Genomic DNA, 24,350 nt, shown 5'->3' on the forward strand with positions numbered 1-24,350 from the left:
AAAAATTTTATTGCATTGTGTGTTCACCCAAAGTTAGATTTCCTTCCGTCACAAAATATTTGACTCCTTTTACCTCTAACTACCTCCTTATCATTTTTTTTAAAATTAAATGTATTGAGGTACAATTTATGTACAATAAACTGCACTTAAAGTATATAATTCAGTGGGTTTCGACAGGTGTATATGACTATGAAACCATTACCAAAATCAAGATATAGAACATTTCTTTTGTCCCCAAATTTCCTCATGTTCCTTTGCAGTTTCTTTCTCTACTCTTTGTCCCACTGATCTCTTGTTACTATACATTTGTCTTCATTTTTTTAGAGTTTTATATACATGGAATTATGTGATAGCTTCCCTTTTGCATTGTATACCATTTAAGAACCACAATAGTGCAATGTTAAGCTTTGGTATCATGACTCAAGGCTAAACCACCAAGAATAATGACATACTGTTACCTTACATTGGGCTCATATTTACACTATTAAATTTCTTATCTTCTGTGCTTTATATCTTTTCAAATGAGAATTAGGATAGAATTATTGAGAGAATAATTTGTAATGTACTCTAAACATCAAATGGTCCTGGCATGTAAAAACATGAACCTTAGCATCACCTATTTATTTTTTTCGCATATAAATAACTCCTTATTTATTTAGTATTGTTAGCAGTAATTTTACCTTAAGCATATAGATTTTCCAAAAAGATCTATGTGTGTTATCCAAGAACTTAATGGAGGTGACTGCACTTCCAGCTGCAAATTTTTCTTTTGATAGTAACATGAAGCGAAAAAAAAATTGTAAATCATTTTAAAACAGTGAAGAGAGTCTCTGGAAAATTTTGAACCTATTGCTTTTCTAAACCTTGTAACTCTTATTTTGAGAACACTACTTTGAAGTATTCAAATTTTACTGCATTTTTATCACTATTATCTGTTGACAGTTATCACCTGCAGTTTGAATTTAACTGTAGCACCTGATTTGATTTGTTTGTAATTTTGGTGCTTCCTGTATTATTTTAGCATAGTGAAAATATACTTTCTCCCTCTTTGATGGGGCACCTTGATTAACTTCTATAGCTTATATTATACAAGTTATAAATCAAAAGTAGTTTTTGCCTTTCAATTTACATTTTATAATGAGAAAGTCATACTTGATTTTAATAGACAGTATATATAAATAAGTGACAGAGTACTATCAGGTTGGAGATGCACGTATGGGAGAATGTAAGATGATCAAGTGGGAGGCAGGTAGACCCTCTTAATGAATATATGAATATATATGAATTCAGTTATGTTTTGAAGGAAAGAAATTTGCTATACCACATGGCAGGAGAGAAGTTAAAGGAAAAAATAGTATCGACTCTTAAAGAGTTTAGGGATTCCATTCGTTCACTTGAATTTGGACCTGTAATACAGCTTTCCTTAAGGTTAAGTAAGAGCAAAAATGAAAAACTCATTTCATTGTACTTGGTCCTTACAAAGACAGTTGCAATCAAAGTAATATCATAAACCATTCACAAAATTATTAAAATGGAACTGTCTTTTGAATTAATGAATTAATGTGCCATTAATTTCTTCCTAGTTATTACTGTTTTTTTCATAGGAAGTAGCACATGTTTATTCTTTAGTTGTGACATAGAATGTGAAGATAAATTTAGAAGTAACTATGTTATTGATATTAACCAAGCTTCAGAATAATTTGGTTCATTGATTTCCATGTCGAACTTGGTTTAGCAAATTTAAATTGGCATCAATTTTAAATTACTTATTACTTTTTTGTGTTTAAAAAAAATTGACATTTATTAGAGAATAGAATAAATAGTCATGTTAAAGTGAGCCTTGTTCTAGAATTTTATAAGACAATCAGATGACTATCTTTTAAACTAGAACTTCAAGCTGATCTTAAAACTATATTTGAAGAAATGATTACTGATTTCTTCTTTGAATTTATTTTAGTTTGACCATAAAATGTGTATTAACTATGTCAAGTTAGGCTGCAGGACACATTTATATTTTTAACTTTGCTTTCTAAACGAATTTTGGAATTCTCTGTATTTGAGCAGAGTGAAATGTATCCATTCATTGGAGATTTTCCTCTTTTCTCTGTTCCCTCTCCCCTTGTCTCTCTCTCTCTCTTTTTTTGTTTTTTACTTACATTCATATTTTTATAGGTTCCCTCAAGATGTGGCTAAGAAAATAAATTATTAATCACAATGATTCTGAGTCATCACAAATGCCAATATATTAAAATCATTATAAGGCTAATTTTTAATTATTGAGAGATCTGAACTCAAAATCTTAAGCATTTCTTGTTCTGTTGACTAGATCTTTGATGCAGAGAGCAGGAAGTTCTTAGTTCCTAATTTGCCTTTTGATAACATAAAAGTATTATTCTTTCAAATAAGACAGTCTTTTAAATCTTAGTTGACTTAATACCTAAATGATAGTAAACATCCTAAAATTGATTTTTAACATTTTTTTTGTACATGCAATTTGAATAAGTTAGCAGAAGGATTTTGAATATGTATACTGGATACTAAACTTTATTTGGCTTTTAGAGCCTAAATCAAATTATTTTGAAAATATTTTGCTGAAAGGATAGATGCCATTTATTTTGAATAGTGTAAGAACAAATAACAGGCTCTTATAAAAAACTGAATTTTCCCATTCTATTTTTATTTAATAACTTTATTTAAAAAAATACTTTCATAAGCTTTCAAGAGCATCTGGAAAGCAGAATTTTCTCATAACTGAATGCTAACTCTGTTTTTTTATTCAACTTTGAAACCACCAGATATTTAACATAATGTATACCTAGTAATCAGGTTCGATACATTTTTGTTGAATAAATACATCATTTAAAAGTTCTGGCTCCAGTGTGCCTTACATGGAACATAGGGTACATATCAAGTTTATATCTGTATTACAGCATCTACAACATTGTATTGTTTTCTCCCCTTCCTTTGATGCCAATACTTGCTCATTAACTTTATTCTCTGTAGTATTTGAGAGTATTTTTCCGAAAATTTGCTGAAAGAATGAACAGTATATACAATTGCATTGTTTAATCTCAAGTATATATTATTTAAGTGTACTACATTTTACTAATAACATGTCAATTTCAGTATTTATCATATTTGGAGAGAGTCTGGAGACTCTTAAATGTTAATAAAAACATTAAAGTTGTCTGCCATCAGTTTGAGTTGAATAGGCTTGCAGACAGAATTTGAATCCTTCCCCAAAACTTCATCGAAGCAGATAAGAAGCCTTAAAACTCTAAGAAATTGGCAGTATTTACAGAGAATTTTGTTAAGTGTAAAAAACTAGAAGTCTAAAAAACTGAAGGGCAGCAGGTGTTTGTATACATACAGTAGTCTTTGCATCTCAGCTAGTAGAATAATTCTAAAGTAAATTGAGTTTCACATTTTACAATTGACACAGTAATAGATGCCTTTGGTGGCCCACTTAACCCCTTTGGTCTTCACCTTTGGTGGACAGACACTGTGAGCTCAGAGGCACCCAGCTCTGATAGATTTCCAGTTTAAATGTGTGTTACTTTCTGCCTTTCTTCAACACTGCTGGAGCCCACTGAAGATGTCCCTTTATTTAGTGCCTAAGTACAGAGTAGAAGTTCAGGCTGTTAACAACCCTTAGTTAATGGGGGTAGTAACTGATAGCTAAATGTCCAGCTGCCTATCCTTCCTTTTAAGTGAACAATCCCAGAGGCCCTCTATATGCTTCTTTGTTGCCCACAGCAGCCTCTTAAATTAACATTTTCTCCTTCCTTGGTTTGCTCTCCTACCCTCTCACTCCTGTTTCCTAGAATTCTTTTCCACATAAACTACTTGGACCCATGTCCTTGTCTTAAGTTGTACCTTCTGCAGAATCTAAACTAAGAAGTCTTATAGAAGGGACGTGTGTTTAAATATTTTAAACATGGCTTTCCCAAATATGTTGGATCATAGAACTTTTGTTTGAATGACTACTACCAACAAATGTAGTAAATTTATTTATTTATAACATGTACATTATATAGACTAGTGAAACTTACAAGTTGAAACAAAGGGCCTTTTAGAGTTGAAGATACTTATCTCTATAAAAGATAAAGCACCTTTAAAATGATACTATATCTTAATGAACCATTTGGTATCAAATCTGATGAGTAAAGTCAGGAATAGTGTTATAAACCATCATAGGTTTATGAAAGTATCATTAACCAAAATATTTTGTTTCAAAGATGTCTTATAGTTCTATTTAGATAATGATAACTACATTGGAAAGATGTTACTAAAACTGAGTTTTTCTTTGAGAATTTAGAAAAAAAATTTTTGCCTGCTTGTTTTTAGTGGACAGTTATTACTAGTCTGCTCTATCACAAATTGAGAGCCCTGTCATTACATAAATATTAGTGAATATTAGTGATTAGATCAATTATTCCTGGATCTCTCTTCTGTTCTCTCATGTGGTTTCTGCTTCTTTATCTTCCCATTTTTGCTGACTTTCTATGTACACTAAGCAAAGCTCCTAAGTCTCCCGGTCTTATTAGCATGGCTTTGTGTAGTAAGTGTCTAGTAGCACAATCCTGAGAGCGGTTTAGCTGCAGGCCAAGTTTAGCCCCTCCGGGGCCCCCTGTGAGATTCGTTAACAATCCACAGATGCTGTGTTTATAGTTGCCTCAAGAAGCCACACCAGAAACCAAGGTCAGCTGCCATCAGTGTGGGTCTTGGAGCTGCTCAGCAAGTTGCACAAGACTCCCCGAGGACACAACTGGATGTGGCTTGGGAAGGGCCACAAGTTGGGGGAAGTGGAGTTTCAGGGCAGAGCAACCTCTGTTATCCAGTTTTAGGATGTCTCAGCTATGGCAGTGCTGTGTCCGCACACTGGGACGGGGGAGGGTTCAACAGAGGATCAGTGGATACCACTAGCACTTCTGCCTGGGAGAGATCCTTGCCTCTGGCCCTGGCTCCAACAGCTCAGCATCCCCAATTCCCTGGTGTCCCCCGAGCAGCCGACCTGCCACTGGTGGTCAGAGCAAAGCAAGTCCATCACTATGAAAGTCCGGTCGCAGACACAGCCCCTTTCAGAGGAACATCACAGCTGCCAGCTTGCAGCTGCAGTAGCCTCTGTCCCACTCAGCCGCTCAGGGCTAGGCAGCCTCATCTCTTTATCCTCTCCCACCTCCTCTTTTTGCAGGATGATTTCTTATTTCCCTAGTTGTAGGGCTCCTGTTAATCTAGACCCCAAGCAACTCTGCCTGCTGTTTGCTACGTATTTCCATCACAACTTTGATGTGTTTGCAAGAGTAGATGAACAAAACCTCTATCATCTACGCCATTTTTCTAGATCTCTCCACAATTGCCTACATTTGAGCATGAGGCAAAAGAACTTAAGTCATATGTCTAAGGACATTGAATGAAGCCACTTTGATAATTTTTGTTTGTTAAGGTCATTTATTTGGCCATAGCACACCTCTCTATCAGAACTCACATTAATGTTTCAGATATCATATTAAGTATGATGACTGATTTCATTTTTTTAAAAGGTAGTAGTTGGAAGTAATATAATGTAGTCAGCTTATAATATTCAGAACATTTCATAAAGACTCAAAACTTTGGAGAAGCTCCAAGGTATTTTTTTAGTAACATTTTTGCCCTAGGTCTGTAATTTTCAAAGGACAGGCTAAATTAAGTCCAAATGTGTAAATAAAAGTATTTAACATGCTTGCTAATTTATGTTGCCTTCTCATCATTGAACTCCTTTTTATATACAAAACTATTAAGTACATAGAGATCCAAGAAAATAACAAGCACGAAACAGGCTTAAGTGGTTTTACTCTGTTGCTGCAGTCATATTGCCCAACGGTAGCAGGACAAATTAATGCCTGAATCTGAATGCTCAGTCATACTTATTTTCCTACCAGCATGTTTCTAATTTATAAACTGATAACTTGTATATGTCCACTTATATTTATTAGTTTTATTCAGCTTCACAGACCCATGTGTTTAAAATGGTAAAATTTACTTGATTATCAAATCATCATGGCTAAATGATACATCTGTTTGCAAATAGGATCTTTTAAACTTACGAAATTTAAACTTTATGATTTTGCTTATACTCATGTTTAATTTTTAGACTGCTGAAACTTCTAAGAGCCTAACTTTTTTTTTTAAATTTATTCATTTAAATTAGTTTCAAGTATACAGTACATTGGTTAGACATCTATATAGTTCATAAAACAATCCCATTTGCTCCCTCCCTCCCCTGGCCTTCCACCTAGCCATCATATTAATGCTAACTGCATTCCCTATGCTGTGCTCCCCAACCCCGTGACCAACTATCAACTAGTAATTTGTACTTCTTAAACCCTTCACCTCATTCTTCCAGCCCCCCACCCCACTCCCCTCTGTCTGTCACCAAATTGTCCACTATATTTGTGAGGCTGTTTTTGACTAATTTGTTCTTTTTGTTCCTTAGATACTGCATATAAGTGAAATCATATGGTATTTACCTCTCTCTGTCTTACTTATTTCACACAGCATAAGAACCTCTAGGTCCATCCATGTCGTTGCAGATGGTAGGATTTCATTTTTTTTAATGACTGAGTAATATTCCATTGTATATACGAACCATAATTTCTTTATCCAATCGTCTTTTGATGGGCATTTAGATGGCTTCTATATCTTGGCTATTGTAAATTGTGCCATGAATATTGGGGTGCATAGATCTTTACGAATTATTGTTTTAGTCTTCTTTGGATAAATACCCAGAAGTGCAATTGCTGGGTCAAAAGGTATATCCATTTTTAATTTTTCAAGAACTCTCCAGACTGTTTTTCATAGAGGCTGTACCAATTTGCAATCTCACCAATAACGTATGAGGGTTCCCTTTTCTCCTCATCCTCGCCAACACTTGTTTTTTGATTTATTGATAATAGCCATTCTGACAGATGATATCATTGTGGTTTTAATTTGCACTTCTCTGATGATTAGCGACCTAGAGCATCTTTTTATATGTCTATTAGCCATCCGTATTTCCTCTTTGGAGAATTATCTTTTCAGATCTGCCCGTTTTTTAACTGGATTGTTTGTGTTTTTGTTGAGTTGTATAAGTTTTTTGTATATTTTGGATATTAACCCCTTATCATATGTATCATTAGCGAATATCTTCTCCCAGTCGGTTGTCTTTTTGTTTTGTTAATGGTTTCCTTTACTGTACAAAAACTTTTTAGTTTGATGTAATCCTATTTGCTTATTTCTCTTTTGTTTCCCTTGCCTGAGGAGGTAGATCTGAAAAGAAATATCTGTTAGTAATATCAGAGTTTACTGTTTATGCTTTCTTCTAGAAGTTTTATGGTTTGCGGTCTTAAATTGAAGTCTTTAATCCATTTTGAGTCTATTTTTGTATATAGTGTAAGAAGATGGTCCAGCTTCTTGTTTTTGCATGTATCTGTCCAACTTTCTCAGCACCATTTATTGAAGAAACTGTCTTGACCCCATTGTATATTCTTAACTCCTTTGTCATACATTAAGTGAGTGTATAGGCGTGGATTTAATTCTGGGCTCTCTATTCTGTTCCAGTGATCAATGTATCTGTTTTTATGCAAGTAGCATGCTGTTTTTAGGTTGACCTATTTTTAAGTAAAGTTAACTTAATTCATTTTTTTCCTTGTTTTTAGTGGGAGATTTTGATAAGATCTGGCGAGAACACTGTGAAGATGAAGAAACCCTCTGTGAATATGCTGTTGCAATGAAAAATTTGGCAGATAATCATTGGGCAAAAACTTGTGAAGGTGAAGGTCGTATTGAATGGTGTTGTAGGTGAGTGTTTTTATGAATTAACAGTTTTGGTTTCTTAATGTATTGTTGACACTCAAATTTAAATAATGCAGTGTATAATTTATTGTTCAAAAATAGAAGTGTTTTAATACAGACATGTCTTTTAAACAACTTCTCCTTCCTTGTTTCACTTTCCTAGGTTTATTTCATTCATCTTTTTTTAATCAAAATATTTTTCTATGACATAACTTAAAATTTTTTGTTTCAACTTTTTAAAAGTATAGCTTTAAATATGTTTAATATATTTAAACATTAATACAATAAAATGTGAGATTTAACACAACTTATCATTAATAAGATATAGTATAGAAATTTCTGTAGATAAATATCCATATTTGGACTCAAGTAAAAGTGAGCCCCTTTTATAATTTAAAATTTAAAAACAACTTCAAACAACTTTAAAATATTGATTTTTGATATGTGATTCAGGGTATTCCAGCACTTTTGTTGACTTTGGATAATGTTTATTTTCTCATAGATTCTAATGTTAAAAACATCAGAAAATGAAACACTGCTGATTAATTCTGTTAAGGTGGTAAACTTATAAGAATGAATATGTATATTGACTCAATTTTAAAATAAAGTCCCAGAAAACAAAGCATTATCTTTCTGCATGAACAATAAGTTCGTGGTAACTTCAAGTTTATATTTCATTTCAGTTATTTTTTATTCAAAATTTCTGTGTTAATCTCATTTAAAAATTACGTAATAGCGCCTGTTTCATTCATTCAACAAATGATCCATGGTAAAACATGTATTTAACTTAATTCTTTTCTTTATTCATTCAATAAATATTTTTAATGTTGTCTACTATGTACTAGTTATACCCTAGACACTGGGAGTACAACAATCAACCAACCAAAATCTGATGGAGCTTGCATGCTAGTGGAGATTAGAAGCAAGAAACAATACATATATTAAACATATATTAGATCAGAGATGGTAAGTGCTATGAGAAAAATAAAGTAAGGAGAAATCAAAGTTTCAAGTAGGATGTAAAGAGAAGGCTTCACTGATGTAATATGTGTAAAAGACCTAAAGGAAGTGAGAGAGCAAGCCCTAATAAGTCCAAAGGCCTTGAGGTAGGAAGCAGGCTGACATGTTTCAGAAACAGCAAGGAGACCACCAGTTTGGCTAGAGCAGAATGAGAGGTGGGAGAGTGGTAAAAAATAAAATAATGAACAACTAGATTTTATAGAATCTTGTGGACCATTGTAAAGACATTGTCTTTTACTCTGTGTGAGGAGAAGTCATTGGATGTTTTAAGAAAAGGAGTGACAGTATTTTATTAGCCTTTTAAAATGTTTCAAGAATCCTTAAGAATTAATTGCTGTGTTAAGATAAACTATAGGAAAGGCAAGGGTTAAAAAGGAAACCAGTTAGTCTACTGCAATATCAAGGAATAAAATTACAATGAAACAGTTTTCTTGAAGAGTAAGGAAGTAAATGGATAGGACAGTGGAGTAGGCTCAAAGGAATATAATGACTCAAGAGAAGGACAGGAGAGATGATGATTTATATGGTATATACATTGTGGTGATTAAGATGATGTGTAAGAAGGGAGTTGAATATGAGGTGGTTGAGGAGCAGTGAAAAGGTGGTACCATCAATAGATTGTGGAATCAAAGAACTGTAGAGCTGGGGAACTATAGGAAGGAGCCAAAATAATAGGAAATGGGATGCTTGGAATGAAAGCGTTTGGGTTTTTTGATTTGGTTCTAGAGAGAAAATGGTTATAAATCTGACTTTTCTATAGAACATACATTTTCTCTTTTAAGAAATATAAAATGAGGTATATTACTAAACTAAATATTCCCTTGTAACACAAAGTAATAATGTAATCCTATCAGGAAATCAGCACCATTACTATTTAAGATCATCATTCTTGGCTTTTTGCAGCACTGCTTTTAAATTAGTATTCCAGTACATAAGGCAAGCTGTCAGACTTTATTTCTAAAATGGGCTTTGATATTGATATTTTCATAGGAGTATTTGATGTACCTTGCACTTGAATAATGAATCTGCCTCACATTTCACTCTTCTTTCTTTTTCCTAAGGTATGTGTTTTTATCAGTAGTTATTATATCTACATGTGTTCTGAAAGAGGTCATTTTTTAGGTCTAATTGCTAAAAAATGTCAGTGGCAAAATATGGTTAAAATTTTGCTATAGGAAGTAATCCCAAGAGGAGTTTCATAATGTCTTTACTTTAAACTTAAAAGTAGGTTGCAGAGAAGGACTTCAAAACATATTGAATTTTGAAACTTGAGTTATCTGTAATTCTAACTTAGGTTATATGTAATTCCTTCCTCTGTTGACAGTTCTAAGAGAGCAATGTCACTTTGAAAGCTAAAGTGGGCTTTTAAAAGGGGTTGACAAAATTTGTTTCCAGTTAGTTATACTTAAAACTTAAAGAATTTGGCATGTGAGATAAGCCTTACTGACATTATCCTGTCAAGATTTTGTTGACTGGTTAGCTCGAAGAATTCTACATAAGATTTCTTTCAAAAAGTAATTAAGTTTTATTTATATAGGAAGTATTAAAAACTAGAAACAAAACAATATAAAGCTATAGTCGTTCATTTAATAAAACAGTTGGTCTCTTCTACTCTTTACACACAGAGAAACGTATAAACACTATTTCCTGAGCCATTTGAAAGTAAATAGCAGATTAAATAACCATGTAAGCATGGGTTTATTTCTGGGCTCTACTCTGTTCCATTGATCTGTGTGTCTGTTTTTCTGCCAGTACCATGCTGTTTTGATTACTATAGCCTTGGAATATAATTTCATATCAGATAACGTAATACCTCCAACTCTGTTTTTTTCCCTCAAGATTGCCGTGGCTATTTAGGATCATTTATGGTTCCACATAAATTTTAGGATTCTAGTTCTGTGAAAAATGCCATTGCTATTTTGATAGGGATTGCATTGAATCTATAGATTGCTTTGTTAATTCTTAACCATCTTGAGCACAGTATATGCTTCCAGTTTTTTTGCATCTTCAATTTCTTTCTTCAATGACTTATAATTTTCTAAGTACAGGTCTTTTACCTCCTTGGTTAAATTTATTCCTAGGTTGTTTTTTTGTTTTTGTTTTTTTTTCCGGTGCAATTATAAATGGGATTGTTTTTGTAGTTTCTTTCTGAGAGTTCATTATTGGTGTATAAAAATACAACTTATTTCTGAATATTAATTTTGTATACTGCAACTTTACTGAATTCATTTATTAGTTCTGATAGTTTTTTTGGTGGAATCTTTGGGGTTTTCTATATCAGGGGTCCCCAACTCCTGGGCTATAGCCTGTTAGGAACCAGGCTACACAGCAGGAGGTGAGCGGCAGGTAAGTGAACGAAGCTTCATCTGTATTTGAAGCTGCTCCCCAGCACCAGAATCACTGCCTCAGCTCCACCTCAGATCATCAAGAATTAGATTCTCATAGGAATACCCATCCTTGGTGCCAAAAAGTTTGGGGACCACTGCTGTATATGATATAGTATCATGTCATCTGCAAATAATGACAGTGTCACTTCTTTTCAATTGGGATGTCTTTTATTTCTTTTTCTTGTGTGATTGGTGTGGCTAGGACTTCCAACACTATGTTAAATAAAAGTGGTGAAAGTAGACATCCTTGTTTTGTTCTTGATCTTAAAGAAAAAGCTCTTAGCTTTTCCCTGTTGAGTATGATATTAGGTGTGTGTTTGTCATACATGCCTTTTATTTTGTTGAAGTGTGTTCCTCTATTTCCACTTTGCTGAGAGATTTTACCATAAATGGATGCTGGATTTTGACAAATACTTTTTATGCGTCTATTGATCATGCGATTTTTATCTTTCAATTTGTCTTTGTGGTGTATTAGTTTAATAGATTTGCAGATATTAAAGCAACTTTGCATCCCAAGAATAAATCCCACTTGGTCATGGTACATGATCTTTTTAATGTATTGCTGAATTTGGTTTGCTAATATTTTGTTGAAGATTTTTACATCTATGTTCATCAGGAATATCGACCTATACATTTTTTTTTTTGTAATGTCTTTGTCAGATTTTGGAATCACGGTAATAGTGGCCCTATATCCTGAGCTTCAGAGCCCTCTCTCCTTATGAACTTTTTGGAATAGTTCGAGAAGAATAGGTGTTAATTCTTTGACTCTTTGGTAAAATTCACCTGTGAAACCACTTGTTTGGGGGGAGTTTTTTGATTACTGGTTTTATTTTGTTAGTAGTAATTTCTCAGTTCGGATGTTGTTTCTTCTTAATTAGTCTTGAAAGACTTTCCGTTTCTAGATATTTATCCATTTTTTCCAGCTTTTTCAATTGTTAGCATATAGTTGTTAGTATTTTCTTATAATCTTCTATTTCTCTAGTGGTGATTTTCACTTCTTTCGGTTGTGATTTTATTTATTTGGGTTTTCTTTTTCTAAATGAGTCTTAAAGTTTATAAATTTTATCTTTTCAAAGAATCAGCTCCTGCTTTTGTTGATCTTCTGTATATTTTTTAAAAGACGATTTCCACTCTGATCTTTATTATTTTCTTTTTTTTCTACTTTCCTTCTTTGTTTGCTGTTCCTTTTCTAGTTCTTTTAGGTGTAAAGTTAGATTGTTTATTTGAGGTTTTTCTTATTTCTTGAGTTACGCCTATATTGCTGTGAATTTCTCGGTTAGGACTGCTTTGCTGTATCCCATGGATTTGGGGCGATAGTGTTTTTATTTCAGTTTGTCTCAAGGCATCTTTTGATTATTCAAAAGGCTAACAGCTTTTGTTCTGCTTCTGTAAATATGCTTGCTGCATGCAAGAGCTCACTTGCAGAACTCACTTGCACTTTGTCCTACTTGCCCTTTGCTCGACCTGTCTAAGTAACGAATGTAACTGTTTGTACCCTGGCAGTTCCCAGCCTCTTGTAGCAATTTGTGCAACTCCCGCTTTCTGTAACAATTTGTAACCATCAGTAACCCTTAGCAACTCCCGCCCTTTTACCAAGGTTACTACTTGCAACTATACTAAACTCCCACTGTTTGTAATGGTCTGAGTTCAAATTAACCAATGAGCTTGTGTAAAATTCCTGTATAGGAGGAATGTTGCAACTGAGCTTGTGGCCCAGATCTTCAGAACGCTAGCTCCTCTGGGATTGCATGTAATAAATGTGAGCTCTTCTCTCTGAGTTACTGCTTGGTTTTTCGCTGGTCTGACTATGGAGCTTTTCCACAACATATTTGGAGGCCCCGGCGAGATTCCAACCACGCTGGCCGCCGTATTGAGCCACCGGACTGGTGGCTTGGCCAGACCGAGGCAAAGGTGAACCGAGACAACTGAGGAGGTGCTCCTCCTGAGTATTTCTAATCGGCGCTCTGACTCCCGGTAAGGCTGAGTCACCAACTGGACTCATAGGAAGGAAGGACCAACTCACCAGAAACAGCCACAGGAGGAGGAGGAGGAGAAAAAGATACCAAGGTGTAGGATCCCAGGATTAGCCCCCATTCAGGTCACGTCTGTTAGGCGGAAGAGGAGTAGGAACATCTCCTAGTCTTCAGTAAGAAGACAGTGGTTAGGGTCTTTGTAAGCTTAAATGACTCGCCCTAGGGGTGGGTTGACCCTCGGAAGGGACTCTACACCTCCCCATAATTAGGGCAGTATATCGAGTGGTGACAGGAACCTCTGGATATCCAGACCAGTGGCCATACATAGACATATATAGACATACATAGACATCGCTACTGTAGTGCTCCCTTTGGTCCGATTTAGTGCAAGTAGGCAGGGACAGAGTGAGGTACTTGTGGCCCAACCGACTTGAGAAAAGAATGAGAAAGTGCCAGCAAAATTAATCCACCAAGGGGACCCCAAAGAAAAACCTATCTTCCTACTGCCGAATATCACAGCAGCTTCGTCAGTCCCCACACAGCCATTCTTCCCATAGTTACCTGACAGCCCTCCACCATCGGGCCATCCCAACCCACCCCAGAGCTCCAGCCTGGCACCATGTCATCTGCCAGGTTCAAGTTCAACTCCTCAGATTAATCCGCCTGGTATGAAGGGCCGGTGTTTCGCCAGGAGGCACAGGCCCGGCTCCATGGCCAGCTCCATAGCACGTTCTTAGTCCGCAACTCCTCCTCCCATCCTGGGGACTATGTACTGTCCATATCTGAGAGTTCGCGGGTCTCCCACTACTTCATCAAACCGCTGCCCAACCGCTGTTTTAAGATCGGGGACCTGGAATTTGACCACTTGCTGGCCTTGCTAGAATTTATAAGATTCACTAAACACCACCACCCTGATGGAGTTCATCCCCAGATATCCAAGTCCATCAGAATATGTACAAACTCTATGTGATTTTCCTGGAAAAGAGGCTGAAAAGTCCAAATTAGCCAATATACTGAAAACAGTTGAAGAACAAAAAGAGGCCATAACAGTCCTTAGGGCACAGATAGAGGTTTATCGTTTAGATTTTCTTGCTGAAAGAGCAGCAAGAGAAAAGATTCATGAAGAAAAGGGACAACTAGCATTGCAGCTGGCAGTTTTGCAGAAAGGTAAAAATACAGGCAGTCTTTGATAGAAATCCAGAGCAGTGATAGGGTGAGAACCAGTGACCCTGACCAGCAGGCCATACCACAAGAGGTAAAAGGTGGAACTAGGAAACCAACAGATTATGTTAAAAACAGCAGAGATACACCAAAAGCCAGAGGAATCACCCACAGAGTTCTATGAAAAATTATGCAAGACGTTCCGGGTGTATACCCTTTTTGACCCCAAAGTACAAGAGAACCAGCACATGGTCGGTGCGGCATTTGTGGTTCAGTCCTTTACTGATATCCGCCATAAGCTTCAAAAATTAGAGGGCTTTGCTGGAGTGAGACAGAGGTAGCAGACAAACGGAGGAAGCAGGAGGTATCCCTGTTAACAGCTGCATTGGGGAACCCCAGGTCCAGAACAACAGACTACGGCTCCCTCACAACAGAGAGAAAAACTAGAAAGAGACCCCCACTTCGCTGCGACCTATGCACCTGCTGCAAAGAAATTGGCTATTGGAAAAAATGCCCCCGTCATAGAAGAACCCCTGGAAAGCCAAAAGAATTTCAGTTAACCTCGTAAAGGAAAATACCAGCCCGAGCCAGTTGTCCAAGAGCTCATCAGCCAGGCCGAAGAACAATCAGACAAGGAACGATCTGACCCCTCGCTCCAAACAAGAAAAGGAGTTTTAAATGTAAAGGTTAACTCGTTATCAGGGACTGTTTTGTGAAAATCCACGAGTCCGCCAAAGAACTACAAACATTGAGCCCTGCTGCGTTTCTGCCCACTGAAGAAGTCACAGACAGAGTTTACTCTAGCAGGCCAGACCTGACAGATGTCCCTCTCCAGGACCCAGAATTGGTATTGTTCACAGATGGGGATTAGCTTCATCCATGAAGGACAACGCAAGGCCGATCACACAGTAACTGCTGGTGAGGTAATCGGAGCTAAGGCTCTACCACAGGGCTAGTCATCACAGTGGGCTGAACTATAGGCACTCATCCAGTAACAATATCTACACCAATACAAGATACACCTTTGCTACCTTGCACATAGATAGAGCTTACACCCCCATGAATTAACTCACCTTGGGAAGGCCACTGTAAAAACAAAACAAAACAAAACAAAACCTCATAGACCGCAGAGTTCAGAGAAGGTTGAGCGCATGAACCAGACCCTCAAAACCACTCTAGCTGAGCTTTGTCAGGAAACCCAAGACCCCACCCTGGTTAAGGCAGAAAGAGAGCTCCATGAAGACCCAGTAGGCAGGGACTATGGCCATTCTCAGCAGGAAGCAGATAAGGAAGAAGAGACTGCCCGTCCCTCAATATCCATATAATAACAAGGGTATACATGGCTTACAGAAAAGAATTAGACAAGAAAATTAGGGGGTTTCTGAGTTTGCCTACAAAGATACTGGGGATTAGCGAAATCCTTTACGAGAAACCTCCCCCACCGATAAGGAGGCTTAGAAGGAGACGCTAGATTAATAGCTAACCTTGAAATGTCATAACACCTTCAGGCCTTAGGATCCCCCGCTATATCACTAGGGAAACTTTAGAAAGAGCCCCTTATACCTTTGGGAAATTGGGTCCACCCCCTTTCAGCCAGAAGATGAAGTATGGGTTGAAGATTGGAAGAGGGAGCCATTCCAGCCGAGCTGAACGGGCTCTCACAGTCATGTTAGCAACTCTCACTGCCATTAAAGTTGTAAGTATTACCCTGTGGATCCACTGCACCCTGATCAGCCACTCTGAATTACGTTTTGGAGGCAGCAGAAGTCCACCTGAGATCATCGACCCTGTTCTGGCCACCTCCAGTAGCTGGCCAGTCTACGCATGGCAGAAGCTTGAGGATTAACCATCACTACAGTAGGCTGAAACCAGCAGCTCCTACAGGAACACCCTTCGTGGACGGCGCAGAGGGATCTCTCCATCCCTTGTAAAGACAACATGCCCTGCTCCAGTTGCCAACCAGAAGCTGGCTGGTCCATGCACAGCCAAAGCCTGAGGAATTTTATTGTGGGGCTCCTTATAATTGGACACTGGAGAGGGAGGGAAATTAGGGCAGAGGACTGCGAGCCGTTTCCATGTCACCAAGGAGGTCAAAGACTCTCCACTGCCTTGATTTTCTATATATATGTCCTCACAGCTTCACATGTGAAAGAAGCTGTGCCTATTGGTCAGATGTCCTATGGGCTACTTGGGAAGAAGACACCACTAACAAGAATGAGGTGTATTTTAGAAAAGGGGTAGCTTTATCAAACTGCACAACACATACATGCAGTCCATTAGAATTAATCATAACCAATCCCGTGAACCCCCTTTGGAAGTCCGGAGAAGTATCAACACGTGGCATTGACGGGATGAGGCTGAATCCCTATGTTCAAATTCAAATTAGAGGTCAAGTACTAGACCATCCAGCTCAAGCCTGTAAAGTTTATAAGTCCTTCTACAAGGAAATACTACAAGGAAATAACTGAACCCTGTCCCCCATCACCACAATCAGTCAAAAATCTATTTCTTAGAATAGCTGAAGGAATAGCTCACTTCCTGAATGTCACATCCTGCTGTGTATGTGGGGGAACTCTAGTGGGAGATAGGTGGCCATGGGAAGCTACTGAATTGGTTCTCTCCCAGGCAGTGCCAGACACAACGGCCCCATGTGTCTCTAATGATAATCAATAGATTTTAAAACATACTATTATAGGGCAATACTGACTGGCCAGAGGTGAAAGAAACCTTACAAAGTCAATCGGAAAGTTAAGTTGCTTAGGCCAACAATATTATAATGCCACCTCCAAACAAAGTGTATGGTGGAGAAACAAGAAAGAGAGAGATCCATTGGCCAGATTCCCAGAGCTAACTAGAGCCTGGAAGAACCTAGGCAAGGTCTGAGACTGGACAGCCCCATGCGGGCTTTAGTGGATTTGTGGAGAAAAGGCCTATATCCGCCTCCCCAAAAATTGGGAAGGGAGCTATGTAATTGGCATGATAAAACCTTCCTTTTTCCTCTTACCTCTGAAAACAGGAGAACTGCTTGGTCACCTGGTCCCACAACCCTTATAACGGGTAAAAAGAAAACTCCAAATAGAGGACTGGGAAGATGATGAATGGCCTGCCACTTGGGTAGAAGATGGGTCTTGGGGATACTGCACCCCCATTTACATGTTAAATCAAATTGTCTGACTGCAGGCAGTCTTAGAGATCATTACTAATGAGACTAGGAGAGCCCTGACCCTCCTAGCACATCAGCAGACCCAGATGAGAAATGCCATTTACCAGAACAGATTGGCACTAGATTATCTATTAGCAGCAGAAGGGAAAATTCAATCTCACTAACTGTTATATACAGATAGATGACCACGGCCAGACAGTTGAGGACCTTGTTGAACAAATAACAAAACTAGCACATGTGCCCATGCAAGTATGTCACAAATGGGATCCCAGTAATCTCTTTGAAGGTTAGTTCTCTACCTTCCGAGGCCTTAAGGCCTTAGTTGGAATAGTACTCCTCCTCGGGGCCTGTCTCCTTCCTTGCCTGTTGCCTCTTATTGTCCCGACAATTACTTCGCTCACTGAGGCTATAGTAGAAAGAAAGACTGCAGGGAAAAAAAAAAAAAAATCCTTATGCAATGGAATTACTGGTCCCTGGCCCAGGGAGATCAAGAAGATGGTCAAAAGGGTGATGCCCTATAAAGAATTTAATCGGGCATCAGAAGGGGGGAATGAAGAGGAAAATGAAAAGAAATATTGAAAAGGCTAACAGCTTTTGTTCTGCTTCTGTAAGTATGCTTGCCTCGTGCAAGAGCTCACTTGCAGAGTTCACTTGCACTTTGTCCTACTTGCCCTTTGCTCGACCTGTCTAAGTAACGTTTGTACCCTGGCAGTTCCCAGCCTCTTGTAGCAATTTGTAAGCAAGCACTTCCCGCTTTCTGTAACAAGTTTTAACCATCGGTAACCCTTAGCAACTCCCGCCCTTTTACCAATGTTACTACTTGCAACTATAGCAACTCTCACTGTTTGTAATGATCTGGGTTCAAATTAACCAATTAGCTTCTGTAAAATTCCTGTATATGAAGAATGTTGCAACTGAGCTCATTGCCAAGATCTTCAGAACGCTTGCTCCTCTGGAATTGTATGTAATAAATGTGAGTTCTCCTCTCCGAGTTACTGCTTGGTTTTTTGCTGGTCTGACTTTGGAGCTTTTCTACAATAGCATGTTATTTAGCTTCCATGTGTTTGTGTGTTTTCAGTTGTTTTCTTGTAATTGATTTCTAGTTTCATACCATTGTGGTCAGAGAAGATGTCTTGTTTTATGGCCTAACATATGGTCTATCTTGGAAAATGTTCCATGTCACTGATAGGCATGTATATTCTGCTGCTTTGGGTTGAATGCGCTAAAAATATCAATTTAATCCATCTAATCTAGTGTTTCTTTTAAGGTCCTGTTTCCTTATTGATTTTTTGTCCGAAAGATCTGCCCAGTGGCGGCAATGGGAATGTTAAAGTACCCTACTATGACTGTACTACTGTCAGTCTATCCCTTTGTGTTGGTCAGTGTTTGCTTTATGTGTTTAGGTTCTCTTATCTTAGATGTTTATTAGAGTTATATCCTCTTGTTGAATTGATTCCTTTATATTTAATATAGTGTACTTCTTTATCTCTTATTATAGCCTTTGTTTTAAAGTCTATTTTGTCTGAAGTAAGTATTGCTACCCAACTTTTTTAGTCTATGACAAAGGAGGCAAGAATATATAATGGGGTAAAGATAGTCTATTCAGTAAATGGTGTTGGGAAAACTGCACAGGTAATGCAAAAAATTGAAACTGGACCACCTTTTTACACCATATACAAGAATAAACTCAAAATGGATTAAAGACTTAAATGTAAGACCTGAAACCATAAAACTCCTAGATCATAGCCATTAAACTCTCTGACATTGCTCTTAGTAATAATTTTTCTACTCTAGCAAGAAAAAAGAAGAAAAAATAAATGGGACTACGTCAAACTAAAATTTTTTTAACCCATTTCCTGTTTAGAAAAAAAGTACAGTTCACTGCCAATGTTAATTTTAAATATGCTCCGTGAGGCTGAAGCAAATTTGACTGATTTTCAATGTGAAAATAAAATATAAAAATTCTTCTTGTCTCTAATCCTAATGTAACAAATGTTTACATAAATCGAATTCATCAAATGAATCTTTGGCTAACAACCGTTTGAGAATGATGTTAACATCACATGTAGGAATGTTCCCTTTTCTAGGATTTGACTTTTTCTGCGATTGAGAATTAGTATATTTTTATAAATGGAAATACTGCTACTAAAAACAGTACTATAAATAGAATGATGCCATTTGTTTCCAAAGACTATTGATATACTAGAACGATGTGAAAATAATAATAAAAGCAAGCTATTTTGTGGCAGACTTAGGGGTAAGGTTAGGACTGTAATTTGCAAGTTATCTCTAGGTAAATGCTGCAGCCACAAGCACCGTGGGTGATTATTCTCAGGGCAAATAGGAAATGGGTTAAGTAAAGGAAATCATGAACAAGACTAAAATATAACCTACTGAATGGGAGAAGGTATTCATAAATGATACATCTTATGACAAGGGTTAATATCCAAAATTTATAAATAACTCATACAACTCAACACCAAAAAAAAAAACCAAACAACCCAATTAAAAAGTTGGCAGAGGACCTGAATAGGTATTTTTACAAAGAGGACATACAGATGGTCAATAGACATATGAAAACATGCTCAGTGTCACTAATCATCAGAGAAATTAAATTAAAACCACAATAAGTAATATCTCACACCTGTTGTGAGAATAGCAAGGATTTGGCGAAAATGGAACCCTGGTGTACTGTCGATGGGATTGCAAATTGGTACAGCCGCTGTGGAAAACAGTTTGGAGGTTCCTCAAAAAATTAAAAATAAAACTACCTTATAACTCAATAATTCCACGTCTGGGTATTTATCTGAAAAAATCCAAAATACTTGAAATGATATATGTCCCGCTGTGTTCACTGTAGCACTATTTAAAATAGCCAAGTTATGGAAGCAACCTAAGTGCTCATTTTTAGACGATTGGATAAAGAAGTACATATACATATACAGTAGAATATTACTCGGCCATAAAAAAAGGAAATTTTACTATTTGTGACAACATGGGTGGACTTTGAGAGTATTATGTTAAGTGAAATAAGTCAGACAGAGAAAGACATACCATATGATCTCACTAATATATGGAATCTGAAGAACAAAATAAATGTATAAACAAAACAGAAACACTCATATAGAGAACTAACTGATGGTTGCCAGGTGAGAGGTGTTTGCTGGGGCAGGGTGAAAAAGGTGAAGGGATTAAAAAGTACAAGTTGATAGTTACAAAATAGTCATGGATATGTGAAATATAGCTAGAAGACTGTAGTCAATAATATTGTAATAACTGTCTATAGTGCCAGGTGGGTACTAGACTAATCCGGGGAATCACTTCGTAAATTATGTAAATGTCTAATCACTATATTGTGCACCGGAAACTAATATAATATTGAATATCACCTCTAATAGAAAAATGAAAAATAAAATAACAAATTTTAAATTAAAAAAGTAGCAGATAACATTTCAACCTAACACATCTCCTAAGAATAAGGACATTCCTCTCCGTAACCACACTACCATCATCTCATTAAAACAACAGTCATTTCCTAATTTCCTAAAATATCTAGTTCATAAATTTAAATTTTTCTTACTGTCTCTAAAATGTACTTTATAATTGTTTTTCTTAATCCTATCAGGGCTCATACATTGGTGGTTACATTTCTTCAGGTTCATGTTTTTGTTTTCCATTAACATTTGAATTTTTAGAGAAATGTCAGTGATTTGTAAAATAGCCCACATTCTATATTTTGTGCTTGTCGATTCAAAGTAGTTAATAGCATTGTTCAAATATTCTGTAAATTCTAATTTTTCTTTTTGGCTTCTTGATTTATCAGTTACCAAGAGATGTTTTCAAGATATAATTTTTCTGTTTTTTTTTTTATAATAATTATTTGGCTCGTTAGAGATTTTATTTTCCATTGAAGTTCTCCATATTTTCATCTACTTGATTAATCTTTTTTTCCATTAAAAATTATAACAGTTATTTTAAAGTCTTGTCTGCTTATTTCAACATATGGTTTATTTGTGAGTCTGTTTCTTTTGGCTGTTTTTTTCGGTTATGCTCATCCCTTTTTTGCTTCATTTATGTCTGATAATTTAAAAAATATGTATACTGGCATTGTATTGAAAGGAGACCGGTGTAAATATTATTTTTTCCTAGAGAGGGCATGCTTTTTCCTCTGATAGGCAAGTAGGATAAGAGACTGAACACTTTGATCCATCCCATCAGAAGTTAAGGTGGATTGAAGGTGTGTTACCTCTTTAGTTTCAGTTCATTTCTGGTGTCAAATGCTTTGAGGCTGAGTCTTGTTCTATCTATATTACTCATGCCATCATCTAGGAGGACTCTAAGCTAAGGCTAAGAGAAAGTGCAGAGAATTTTCTGGTCCCATTCCAAGCCTCCATTGCTGCCCTACTGCCGTTATGTACTTGAAAAGCTCTGGGGAAAAGCAAGAGGAGAATGGGGAGAATCTCTGCATTTGGGTTTCTTAAGGGTTCCAATCTGTCACACCATTTTAAGCAGCCATTAAGAGTTCTGCTGGTTTCTGTTTAACAAAACAGAATTTCTCTGCCATGAAAGGCTTGATCCTCTGCTGCTGCCCATGCACATTTTCAACAAATGTGCTAAGTGCCTGTGATCCCTTCTCATCTAGGAAAGGCTTGTGTCCCTGGATTTGGTTCCTTTTGACCTCCCTTCATCCTCAGCTCTATTTCTTTAATATATTGTTTTTTAGATTATATAGTTTATTTTTCTCTTTATAGCATAACCAGGGGTCTGTAATTGTATCTTAATCTAAAACTAGTATTGCATCTTTTGTTTGGGATTTATCTGTTTTTTTCTCATAGTGCCATTTAATTACTTCTCTCAACTTTATTTCTTATAAACTAAAAGTTGAGTCTACAGTGTCGATTCAAGTCATGTATTTTTGCCAAAATATCTATTAGGTGAAACTGCATACTTGATATTGCATCACGTTAGCAAGTTCTTACTGTCAGATTATTCCACCACTAGAGAATACAACCAAATTTTGTCATTTGGTTAAGGTGGTACCTACTGCTAGATCCTTCCATTGTAGACTTATGTTTTCCCTTCTCAATTAGCAGGTAATTTGTAGCGTAACATTTTGACTTATGGATCAGCCCTGTCTCCCAGCAGTCTTTCAACTAACAGATTTACTCCCGATTATTATTTCATTTGGGGTTGCAAACTGATTTTTTTAATTATATAATTATTTGCATTTATTACTTGTCATTCTTCTATAAATAAAAGCTTTCCTGTATGAACAGAGAAGAATTAAATGATCTCCAGAAAGGATGGGTAAAAATAAACTTATATAAGTAAATCTTTAATTATCAATTCACAAGAAGTTGGTATAATAGTTCTAATTGTGATAAGTGATTTTGTTTGGAATATCACTTTAGCCTCATGGATTGTTGTTTATTCACTTTTTCTATCAGTCTTTGGTGTGTCTGTGTGTTTCTATTCAAATAGTTCCATATTTTGCCAGTGGGAGCCCCTTCAAAGCTGACTTCTATTTTCTGACATCACCTTTGGGCACTTTCTTACTATCTAGTGTAATCTTAAGACCTAGGATTAGTCTATTTCTTCAAGGAGTCCTAGTTTCTTTTAGTGAGAAGTGGCATTCAGAAATCAAAATCTAGGCACTAGATATGCTGCTGGGGTGTCCTTCCTGCTAGAATTTTTCAATAAAGATAGAAAAACTATATTTATAGTCAAACATAATTTACATTTCCTGTCAAATGTAACATCATAGGATTTTTGCCTTCTTTGTTTTATATTTGTATCTCTCTTGTTACACTGAAGGAATTAGTTGTGAATAACATTAGCATATTTGCTTTGTTCACATAAAATGGTTTCAAAATTACAATGCCAATTTTACTTCTAACAATAAACTGAATGGAGATTTCTTTGCAGTTCTTTTGTCTATAAGCACTTGTGGTTCATTTAAGTTAACATAAATGAACCATCGCAAGTATATAGATATTGTCTCATTTTTATAAATTATTTACAAACTTTCCTTTTACAAATATATCCCACTAAGGGTCATAACACTGTGTTTAAAAGTTCCTTGAAACAGTTCTTTTGTATATAGTTACATTATCAATTTTCTATACAGTTGGTTTCACTTTGCTTTCTGTTGTATGTGTTTTTTTTTCCTCCAATTTTCTTTAAATTTGGGGGACTATAAAATATTTACGTGGTTCAAAAATCAAAACTTTATTATAAAAGCTCCTTTCCATTTTGTTTTTTGTATCTTTTTTATCTTACCCTTGTTCCTTTTCGCAGAAACTAGCAAATTTAAACACAAATGTGCATACACACATATATTCACCCTTTCTTATCTATACAAGTACGTACAGGTTATATACTCTATTTTGTATCTTTTTTACCTAGTTATATGTCATGGAGGTCACTCTGTTTGGTATTGTATTAGTAAGGGTTCTTCAGAGATTTGTCTCACTTGTTTATGGATAATCATAAGTCTCAAGATCTACAGGGTGTGTTGACATGGTAGAAACCTAACCAGTGGTATAGTGTCGTTTCTAAGATAGGCAAGGTTGAGACTCAAAGAGCCGATGGTTCAATTAGAGTGTAAAGGCAGGAAAAATCCAGTGTCCCAGTTCAAAGGCAGTTGGGCAAGAGGAATCTCATACTCCAAGGAACATCAGCCTTTTTTTTCTATGTGGACTTTCAGTTGATTGGATGAGACCCACCCATGTTATGAAGAACAATCTGCTTTATGCAGTCTACCAATTTAAATGTCACTCTCATCCAGAAACATCCTCACAGAAATGCCCAGAATGACCAGATAACTAATTTGTG

General features: G+C 36.4%; 1 protein-coding gene across 1 annotated transcript in view; it reads left to right on the plus strand.

The window, feature by feature from the left end:
- BMT2 (base methyltransferase of 25S rRNA 2 homolog) overlaps positions 1–24,350 on the plus strand; it is a 106,193-nt gene that overhangs the window by 8,307 nt on the left and 73,536 nt on the right. The window contains exon 2 of the mRNA XM_011372428.2: positions 7,677–7,818. Coding sequence (XP_011370730.1) covers positions 7,677–7,818 — 142 coding nt within the window. The remainder of the gene's footprint in view (positions 1–7,676; positions 7,819–24,350) is intronic.

The sequence above is a fragment of the Pteropus vampyrus genome, unplaced genomic scaffold (assembly GCF_000151845.1).
Source record: "Pteropus vampyrus isolate Shadow unplaced genomic scaffold, Pvam_2.0 Scaffold206, whole genome shotgun sequence".
Taxonomy (NCBI): Eukaryota; Metazoa; Chordata; class Mammalia; order Chiroptera; family Pteropodidae; genus Pteropus; species Pteropus vampyrus.